Source organism: Lissotriton vulgaris, chromosome 1_1 (assembly GCF_964263255.1).
Source record: "Lissotriton vulgaris chromosome 1_1, aLisVul1.2, whole genome shotgun sequence".
NCBI classification, from domain to species: Eukaryota; Metazoa; Chordata; class Amphibia; order Caudata; family Salamandridae; genus Lissotriton; species Lissotriton vulgaris.
Window position 1 is genome coordinate 1,109,228,977 of NC_141685.1, and position 11,021 is coordinate 1,109,239,997.

The following is an 11,021-nucleotide window of genomic DNA, read 5'->3' on the forward strand; positions in this document are numbered from 1 at the left end:
TTTGTAGACATTATCTTGGGTTACTACTGGCAACCGTGGCTATGTACTTCCAGAAATGGAAGAGGACGGTGCTCCTGTGTTAATTTTTCAGTGTAACAAAACTTTGCGACGACGGCTTATATTTCTCTAGAGGACTATGCCGTGTTTCGACTTGTAACTGCGTATAACAGCGCTGTCATTTCCTCGCTGGTAAAGAGCGAAAACAGACTTCTATTGTCTCATTCTGCATAGTCAGCCATTTTGAGGCGAGGCCGCGGCGCATTGGGGTTGGGGTGCAGTCTGGAAAAGAACGCATGCTCAGTTCGACCCAGGCTCGCCGCATAGCCAGAGCAAGGCGTCGAATGAAAGGGCGCGCGCCGGGAGCAGGGGGAAGGGAGCCAGTGACGCATTCTCCCGCCTCCGCCCGTCCCAAGCGCCTGCGCAGCGAGCCAGCGCGGCGTTAGGCTAGGGAAACAATCGAAAAAGGGCGCGCGCGCCAGAAGGGCGAGGTTCCGGGTGGGCTGAGTTGAGCCTCGTTCTGGCGCTGGTGACGTCACATCATATAAAAAGAGAGGCGCGGCGCGCACCAGTTCTGCAGACCGCGCGCTTAGACCAAGAAGAAGCAGCAGCTCTAAACACCGCTGCGACCGCCTGCGCCACCCACCCGTGATACACATCGAGCCCATCAACCAATCATGAGGGAGATCGTGCACCTGCAGGCAGGACAGTGCGGCAACCAGATCGGGGCCAAGGTGAGCGGTTAAGTCTACTATTATTAAGGACCCGAGGAGGATGCCGGGGGGCGAGCAGGTGGCACAGTTTAGTAAGGGGGCGGGCACAAGGGTGTTAAATACATGTGTGATGCAATTGTCAGTGGTTCAAGGGGTTCGCTAGATGTTCTTTAATTGAAAGCCAGTCGTTAAACAGTACTGTTTTTTTGGGGGGGCGTCTGCCTTGCACATGGTCGGCGATGACCGGTAGTTTAAAATGGCGATCGTCTGGAATGGAATACTCGACCCCGCCCCTAAAGATAGAGTGAAAGCGGCGCCATTTCTGGGTGGGGATGTACGTGTAATGTTGCATCACTTCCATCTACCAACTCTAAAGCTTGCCCAACATTTAGCTACGTGACCAGTAGTCTTAATTTTTCAGCAGTAATTGAATCATCGATAGCCTTAAGTTACTCGTGTATGTGGCGCGGATTTGTTTTCTCCAATCTGTGTATGATAAACCTCACGCCACCGGACGTGACGAGCTTCCGAGCATCCTTTCTCAAGCATGTCGTTTGCTTTTTCTCACGGGAAAGCATTCCCCTTACGTTAATAATAATAAAATAATTATCTTAAGTCATTCAGATATCCGTGCACTTTTAACAGCCCGCATTAACTAATCTAGCGTTAGACCTTCACTCAGCAGGTGTTGGATGTTATATCTCCCTTGATCCAAAATCCAGTCTTAGATCTGTTATTAAACACAAAATAACATCTAAATGTCGCCAAATCTATGTCCCCTTTGTAGTGACACTGCCGCTACTGTTCAAACTGAATCGTAGCTGGTTAAGTCGGGTGATGAAGCAGTAGTGACGTTGAGCTCGGTGTAGAAGGGACTTGTTTGTTTCGTTCCCTCTGTAGAAAGTGCACGCGCTCAATTAACGTTGCTGGTTCTCGGTCTATGTAATGGTAATGCCTCCCAAGCGCAGCAGAGCGAGCGGAAGAGGTAAAGATGACCTCATGGGTCTAGTAGTGCAGCAGACTTCCTGTAAAGACGGGTGTATGGGGCAAGGAATCAACATGGTTCCTATTGGTCACTACTAGTCCATCCCAAAAATACATGACCTGCATTCACGAGAAAGGGTGCGACTCGAACATGGTATGGTACACATGACTGGGGATAATGCTGAAATCACGTAACGGAAGGTGGATAGTACACCTGTCGGACCACAAATTCTGACCTCTCAAACTCGGCGCATATAAGGTAGCGGTAAACCACCAGTCCATAGTTGAATGACTAGGCATCGTCGAAAGTGGCAGGAGAACATAAAATCGTATTTATCTGAAGTTATGAAAGGCGCGATCATGAGCCGTCAGGGCGCTGTACATAGTAGAAAAATAAAGGTGTGAATAATGAACCATGTACATTTGAAAGGATAGACCTAAAGAACAGCTGGCAGCATGGTGATACAAAGTGGCCAGAAGGCAATTATGAATAGGAAACCCTGGTAGGCCTATTGCAGGTATTATAAAGGAGCAGCCGTTTTCGTTCCTTTTTTGAATGAGGTGGAAGGGTTGGATCTGCTTCAAGAGGGTTTCCTGGATGGATGCTGCAGGTTTACCGCATAGGATCCAAAACCCAAGGCGTGTTTTATTGCTCTCTTGTGCGTGAGAATAGAGCCGGTCAGAGGCTCTTGTTCCCACCCGCTGACAGCGCGCTCTTCCCCCTGCAGGCTGGGAGCGGCGCTGCGCGCAGCCGCCAACGGCCTTCGTGGCGCAGAGCTGAATCACGGCTCTAAAATGGAGTCCGGATCTCCAGGCTGCAGTTCCGTCGCCGCCCGGAGGGGGCGCTTCGGTATTGGCTGCATCGCAGCTGCGTGCCAAGATGGAGATTTCTGCATTGATTCGCGTTGTATGGGATTATTCTCTGGGGCTTCTTGGTGTGCGGATTAACTACCTCCATGTTATGTTGTATGGCGACCGCGCTTGTGTGTAATCAAACCACTTTCTCGTGCATGTTCAAAACACGGATGCTCCCCTGCGTAATATCATTCGAGAACCCTTCTCTATAGGGTATAAGCGTTTCAACACCGCTCCCGAATAGAATAAACTGGTTTCAGTGACTAATGTAGTCGCGTTTCGCGCATCGGACTGTTCTGAAGTATTACGCTGCTCAGGCACGTTCGATGGTGGTCTCGGATCACTAGGCTTCTTTTCCCTCGCAATCTCAAAAGAATTTTGACAAATGCAGAATGTCGCTGAAATCGAATGACACATCGTTACAAGTTGGACTGATTAAATGTCGACATACGATCAATTTTGGTCTGCATTTACCCCGTAATATCTCGTCCAAGATTACAATCTAGCGCATGGGGTCTTGTTCAATCCCACAATATACGAAATTGGTTCAATGCCTGTGGTGTGGACTTTTGGGGAGAAGTGCATGTCTTATTTCAGGGCACACGGTAAGATCTTCAGTCACCGAATAGGTACGAGGAAGTCTCAAACTTGGGCGCAGCAGTTAAATGGTAAATTAGTTCAGTTGAAAATAGAGGCGCGGTATACGATTGTCAGCTTTGACTATATGGGTGTTTTAGTTGCCGCTGTGCATGTTGGCAGATTGAAACGGGGCCCAATACTAATTAATATTTGTCGTTTCTCTACAGTTTTGGGAAGTAATCAGCGATGAGCATGGCATCGACCCCACGGGTACCTACCACGGAGACAGTGATCTTCAGCTGGAAAGGATAAACGTGTACTACAATGAAGCATCAGGTATGTTTCTCTGCAATTTCTGATCACTCGTGATGTGGCGCCATGGTGCCTGACGTTAGGTGAACTCCTGTTTGTTTAAATCCTTGCTTTCTGATTTCCACAGGTGGTAAATATGTACCCAGGGCCATCCTCGTCGATCTGGAGCCAGGCACTATGGACTCCGTGCGGTCGGGACCATTTGGACAGATCTTCAGACCAGATAACTTTGTCTTCGGTAAGTATTTGGATTTTTTGGGGGGGGGGGGGTGTCATTGAGTGAATAGTTCAAGGGCAGAGTTCTTAACATTCCCACATGTTCAAGGCCCAGCAATCCTGTGCTCCCAAACGGAGCTAATTTGTACCTACATAGTACTTCGCTTTATGCGTAGTGGCCCGGCAGCTGTGGGGCTCGAAGATGCTCCTCGCATTGGCTGCCCCATCAAGCATGGTCGCAGCTTCCAGTAAACCGGGTTCTTTATGGGTGGTATTTGCATGCACTTTTTATCTACGCACGGAGATCTGCCTATTAAAATTTTACTTGGTAAGTGTATCGGCTTCAGAAAGTAGCCCATCTTGCAAATATGGTGCATCTAAAGAATGGAACTTGCTACTGCTTTAGCGATCCTACTTGGTATTGGTGGCTACATGTGCTTTAGGATGGTGATTGGGCGTGGTGCCCAAATCCTTATCTGATATATGCTTTGATTCTGTGAGTAATCCCGAGCTTCTGATAGTGTGCTAATGACTCCCATAAAATAGGACTGCCGTAGTGACCACCTTAACGTTACTGGCAGTGATACTCCCTGCATCAGGAAGGGCTTCGAACAGTAATGCTAAAAGCTGTCAATTCGTAGCTCTCTACGTCAGAGCTCTAATCCCCCTGGCACATGTATACTACGTGCTGTTTCCCCACTGCCACATGACACCGTCGTTGGTATGAAGTGTTTTGCCACTTTTCACCGGTTGTCATTTTGAGTACCTCCTGTAGTATGAAGCATACGATTTAAAGATTTGTCCATACTATCTGGATTCAGATTTCACATTGGGCAACTTAAGGCAAGTCTTTTTCCGTCTAGTTTTCTGATCGATTAAACTGCTTCAATGACCTGGTTCTGTCGAAGAACCCGAGGCATGTGTAGCTGTAGGTACGCATGCTTAGCCTGCGTCTGTCATCTAGTGTTGGGCACAGATGTGTGAAAGTTGATGTTCGTAGAGTCTTTATGGTTTATACGGTGCAGCGATTCCCTGCTTGCGTTGTTATTCCAAAAGACCTTTTCGCCACAGAAAAAACATCAAATGGCCAAACGTTGCCAGTCAAAAAGCAACACCAAGTATGAATTGGTTGCAGGAATTTTCCTATCTCACTAGGTTAGACCTCTTCTACTCAATCCTCACCTGCTAAGTAAAACAAACGCAGATCAGAGTGGTGTCGAGGCCCATGCGCATTGCGAGCAAGGGGAGTCGTTGCACCTCGCGATGCAAAGGTCAAACGTACACAAGAGTCCAACCTAAATGGTGCAATTATGCTGAGCATGTGAATCTGTTCTTGCATTGCGCATCAAAGTGAGCTAAAATAAATCTCTCAACCTCGGGTGCTATGAATCCACTAGGCTGGCTAGTCAAACAGACGTCCAAATATTGATTGTAAATGTTATGGTTTTGAAAACATTGATTCTCTTAAGTAGCACTGTTTAAGGCATTACATTTGCTTATTACTTAACCTGGGTTTCTTTGTCGTGTTTAGGTCAGAGTGGTGCTGGCAACAACTGGGCTAAAGGTCACTACACAGAGGGTGCTGAACTTGTGGACTCTGTCATGGATGTAGTGCGCAAGGAGTCTGAGAGCTGCGACTGCCTACAGGGCTTCCAGCTGACCCACTCTTTGGGGGGTGGTACCGGCTCTGGAATGGGCACGCTGCTCATCAGCAAGATCCGTGAAGAGTACCCCGACAGGATCATGAACACCTTCAGCGTGGTGCCATCTCCGAAGGTCTCGGACACAGTGGTGGAGCCCTACAACGCCACTCTGTCTGTCCACCAGCTAGTTGAGAACACAGACGAGACCTTCTGCATTGACAACGAGGCTCTGTACGACATCTGCTTCAGGACCCTTAAGCTGACCACCCCTACATACGGAGACCTGAACCACCTGGTCTCTGCCACCATGAGCGGTGTCACCACCTGCCTGCGCTTCCCCGGCCAGCTCAATGCTGACCTACGTAAGCTGGCTGTCAACATGGTGCCCTTTCCCCGTCTGCATTTCTTTATGCCCGGCTTCGCCCCTCTCACCAGCCGCGGCAGCCAGCAGTACCGTGCCCTGACTGTGCCAGAGCTGACACAGCAGATGTTTGATTCTAAGAACATGATGGCAGCCTGCGACCCCCGCCACGGCCGCTACCTCACCGTGGCCGCCATCTTCCGAGGCCGCATGTCCATGAAAGAAGTGGACGAGCAGATGCTCAATGTTCAGAATAAGAACAGCAGCTACTTCGTGGAGTGGATTCCAAACAACGTGAAGACCGCGGTGTGCGACATCCCGCCCCGGGGCCTCAAGATGGCTGCCACCTTCATCGGCAACAGCACAGCCATCCAGGAGCTCTTCAAGCGCATCTCCGAGCAGTTCACCGCCATGTTCCGCCGCAAGGCTTTCCTCCACTGGTACACCGGCGAGGGCATGGACGAGATGGAGTTCACCGAGGCAGAGAGCAACATGAACGACCTGGTGTCCGAGTACCAGCAGTACCAAGACGCCACTGCAGAAGAGGGCGAGTTCGAAGAGGAGGCTGAGGAAGAAGTGGCATAAATCTCCACACTAATAACAATGGACCATACTGCCAACACTGGCATGAACTTAAACGCTGGGCCAACTAGCATCCTGCTGGTGACTGGTCGGCTCTCGTTCAGGGATGCTGGCTTTGTGTAATATGGTTATTGCTGCACTGCATTTGTCATTTCCTGTTTGTGGATGCCCGGTCTAGTCGTCCAGACTAGTGCTCGGCCTTTTAGCATGAGTTGACCACACCCTTCTCCCTCTTCCCCCTGGTTGCGTTTTACAGTCTGCCAGACTTTGTCTTCTCACCATTGTTTGGTCGGATACTGGAAGCGGCTTGGGACCGCGTCGGTCCAGAGTTATTCTTTAGGGGAGTTCTTTCAGATGCGGGTTTCTGTTTACAGTCGATAGTTAAGTGAGCAGGCTCCTAGTCAACACATCCTGGGTGGAGTGCTGGAGAGGAACCCCAATTTTTTTTGTTTCCATGTAGCTTGTCTCCAGGCTGCTTGCTAACCTTTCCTGTCCCTTCCCTGTCACTCCTGTTTCGTTCTTTCACTCGTTTCTGTTGTCTGGCTCAAGTTCCAGCATTCTTTTCACTGTTTCAGAGCGTCTGTCCTGTATGGTGTGGTAGTAGGAGCTGAGAAAGCAGTCACTTGTGAATCATGGTGTCACGATTGAACCTCACATGCGAAGAAGCCTGTTGAACCGGGGGGTGGGGTTGGGTGAACAATTGAGATCGTAAGTACTTTTTGACGCCTCCATGTGACCACAATTAAAATGAGATCAAGTGCTATTCCTGGTGTCTGACTCTTTTTCGGCATGGGGGGGTGGAGGGTTTAAATTTGCACGTAATTTCGTTTAAGAAATTAATTTTGTGGTGTCAAACTGGATTTTCTTGTGGGCTTTTGGAAACGCAGGTAAAATGTGCACACTCGCTGGGGGTAAGATAACAATCAGCTAGTCTTTAAACTTGTCTTTTGGATTCAAACCAATTGACTAAAGACCGCAAACGCTTTGGGGAATAAGGTAAGTCCGTTAGGACGTAGCGGATTGGCTTACATTTTGGGATTTAGCATTGCTATTGGCCGAGCCAACCGCAAAGGGCCATTTTTTTACCACTTTTTTGATCAGAGCGGATTTTAGTTTTGTAACTTTTCTGCCATTTGAGCCTTCAAGGTTAACATGTTACTCAATCTGAAGAGTGCGCACGGCATTGCAATGTTCTTCATACTTATAGAGTCTGGAAGCATGTTAAATTATACGCTGAAACAAAGTTGCTCTTCCTAGCAGCCCAGAGCCGTGTAAAGACAAACTGGCGTGTCTTCAACCTGCGAGCCTCCTTGCACCCAAATGCAATCCGATTTCCCTTGTAGAGCCAACATGGGGGCGGGTTTTACAGCAACGGCTATAAACACCAGCGGCAATGGCACACAGGCAGCTGAGCCAGAAAACGCTGGTCATGGTGACTGCAGGGTATTATCGTTGCAGCCCTTGGATCGGACACCTTTCCAATCCTAGAAGTGCAAAAAGGTGCTTTTAATGGGGTGGGAGTAACCCCCACAGCCCCTGTACATACGAGTGATTTCTAGTCATGTCGCCATCGAGTCAGCCAACCATTAGTCTTCCACCGAGGTGATTTTTCTGAGCGTGACGTGTGCCCTACGATTAACCAAGATGCTGCATTATGTTACATTGCTGGCGTCCATGGACAGCCCATCTATAATGGGGTGCAGTTTGTAGGCTAACGGACTACTGGGGGCAGCCCTGTTCGAATACTCGCTTACACAATCTGCCTGCTGTGTACATGGGACTTAGTGGCACAGTCCGCGTTTTTCGCGGAAAGCTATCCGAACTAGGTCTGTCGCGATTTGATACAGTATCTAAATCTGATAACACCCGCCCACGCTCGGGGGCGGATACTGTAGCTGATCCAATGGGGGTCAGCGGCGGATACTGTAGCGGATATTTTGGGGGCGCAGGTCCTGTCCTGTTGGTTACTTTGTTGTGAAAAGTAGCTCCCGTTTGTCCCTGCGAGTCACCAGACTCCTTTAATCCCGGACGGTGTGTCCTGTATCTCCAATTCGCAGTTACAATAGGGTCAGGCTGTGACGGGAAATGGGGCTGGGCTCATCAGTGCGATTTCTCTAATGCAAGCAATGATTAAAGGCTCTTAACGTGTTCCCTATATCAGGCCACTGGAATTGAGAGGGATAAACAAATGGGGCCTCGTTTACTTTTAACATGTCTCGAGAAAATGCACGTTTTGTCGCAAAATGTGGTACGATCTGTGATAAGTGTAGAGTCGAGAAATGGTACGTCGTGCCTAAACCGTTCTCGGCCGGGTTAATTTTACACGATACGTACATCCACGTGTGATGTGATGCCACTCTGCCCATCTAATTCTCGATCTAACTAGTACGTTCTGGGCTCTGCTCGGTTGGTTATGTAGGGCTGCTAGGGGGCGCTGAAGCCACGCTTAAAACATGCTACGGAAAGCAGCATCCACCAGCTGAGGTGGGCAGGTCCGTCCTGCTTGCGGCGTGTAATAAAACGCCTTTCTGTGTGGCTTCTGAAAGTGTGATTTGAGCCTCTCACGCTGGTGAGGGAATCTGCGGCGCGAACAGGAGTCTGGAAGGATTCCATAGTTATGCACTTCAGGCATTCTTGGAAACAAGGTACTCATTGGGCTCCCTCGGTTCACGAGTCCCATCCGACTCAACCATACCGCCTGCCTGACGGTCTTGAGCAATACAAAAAATATTTAATGCGTTACGAGGCAGTAACAAAGGCTGCGCCATACCAGTTAAACGCCAGCGTGGGGTGAACGCACTGTCATTACAACACGGACAGCGAGGCACACCAATACAGACCGCACCCCATAACAAACGCAGGACCAAATGACCGCACTCTTACTCATTTGGTGGAAAGTCACTGGGCCTTTCCCAGCAGTTACTCCGGTCACACAGCGCCATGAAGCCACATAAATGCCAAACTGCTAATCCGTTCTGGAGAGGTTTGGGCAACACTTCGAGAATCCAGTTAAGCTGCATCTAACAGTATACGGCCCCCCTCTGGTATGAGTTTTAAAAAAACGACAAATATTTTGCACGTGCGATGCTACAAGTACAGGAGCATTTACATTAAAAGCATGGTACTTGATGCTGCTTTGAACCTCACCAGGTTCATTAAACAGGACCAGTTGTGTAGTCCGCATAAACGCCTATCTGATGTACACCACCCTGTGATTCTGAGCAAATCACTTAATCTCCCCGTGGCGAACAATTAATGTGTCAAGTCTGTAATGTAAATGGTGCTCATTTAACAGCCAGAGACATCGTGGCCTAATACGAGACTCCTGTACCTACAGGTTCCCACTCTGTCCCAGAGTTCGTCGTCATTGATGAAACTGGTACACACACTGTCAACAAAAGGGCAATTAAATGCCCCTAGACGTTCCCTACCATATAGTGAGAAAGCTAGGAGGGTACAGAAACTTTTCTTCAGGATCTGTATTCTGACGAAGGCCATCGACCATAAGGGTGGCGACCTACAGCAGATAGGGTAATGGTGCTCATATACCCTGATATGGAATTTTTAAAATCCTGACAAGTGGGATCCATAGTAAAGACTGGGTACCCGCTTAAGCAGTTTTAATATTTTCTCTGCATGAGGGATTCCTATGGTATGATTTCTTACTCTTCTATATTTTGTCTTGTTACTCCTCCCTGGATTTTGGCCTGCATTGAGTTGGTGAGGGCAGTATTTATTTTTTTTTTTCCTACTTTATTTTTCTAGTAAAGAAATAGGAGCGGACAGGTTGGCCCACGTTCTAGAGGGTAACACATGTATTACCTTTTAAGCAGGGAGTAGTATAGCTCTCAAACCACTGTGATACCTTCGGGTCACGTTCACGTTATATAACCTCCACCCCTGTTCCACTTTATAGTCATTGGTGACTACTACAGGTGCAGTGATGTGTCCAGGGAGAGCAGCCAAACCCAGCACAACCGCTCTTTGAAGTCCAGCTGTCTTGTTTTTGGTGGTAGATTAGGCCAATCTAAAATAGTTCAAATAAACTACAATATAAGTATCTTGTTGAGGAATTTTGATTCTGTCCACTCAAGCTGCCCTTGGTACTTAGTTTTGGCACTACAGTGTAGGAAAAAAGCTAGTACCCCCACCCCCATGTTGGCAGCATCACTAAATGCGATGCGTCCTAACATGATGGCCTCCACCTCAAGAGGTTGTCACATGTTTCTGTTAAGCCAATTATGAACTTGTCTTGGGATGGTAGGGCTTGAATATGTCAGAGAAAGTTACTGCTGCTTCATGTTGCAGTTTCCTTTTAGGGACCTGATGCTGAGGGGAATCTGTCTCCTCTGACTGGGTGTACCGTTCTCACTTGTTGAACCTACATTGGGCCGTGCCTCTTGGACAGGATATGATGCCCTGTCTAGGCAGTGTTATGTTCTGAAAAGGGATTAACCCCTTTTCTTCAACTAGAATATTTCCCAAGCCATACTTTGATAGATCATTAGTGTGTAGCACCACCCTTCTGAGTTACCTTGTTCATGAATCACTGGGACTCGGTGCCATATCTCATCTGGAGCACGCCAAGACTCCCATGAATACGTTTTAGCTTCGGTCCTTTCCCATGACTCAACCATTTGTAAACCGAATATTTAACTATTGAAACCTCGGCCATAATGGACTAATGTTGCTTCCTGTGTTATAAGCAACCATATTTGAAATGGGAAATGTCTGTTTAGTCTGGCAAGGTAAAACAAATCAAGACTGGTGTAGGCTGTC

At 48.3% G+C, this 11,021-nt stretch overlaps 1 protein-coding gene across 2 annotated transcripts; it reads left to right on the forward strand.

Moving 5' to 3' along the window:
- The first annotated feature begins 573 nt into the window (after window positions 1-573).
- TUBB4A (tubulin beta 4A class IVa) lies at window positions 574-7,005 on the forward strand. 2 transcript variants are annotated; one of them, XM_086963577.1, is made up of 4 exons: window positions 574-731; window positions 3,356-3,464; window positions 3,568-4,418; window positions 4,758-7,005. In XM_086963577.1, exon 4 carries the CDS (start codon window positions 5,259-5,261, stop codon window positions 6,243-6,245), a length of 987 nt encoding a protein of 328 aa, XP_086819703.1. In that variant the 5' UTR covers window positions 574-731; window positions 3,356-3,464; window positions 3,568-4,418; window positions 4,758-5,258; the 3' UTR covers window positions 6,246-7,005. The 2 variants fall into 2 exon arrangements, with proteins under 2 accessions (XP_086819703.1, XP_086819701.1); XM_086963575.1 differs by having other exon boundaries at window positions 3,568-3,678; window positions 5,188-7,005.
- The last annotated feature ends 4,016 nt before the right edge of the window (window positions 7,006-11,021 follow it).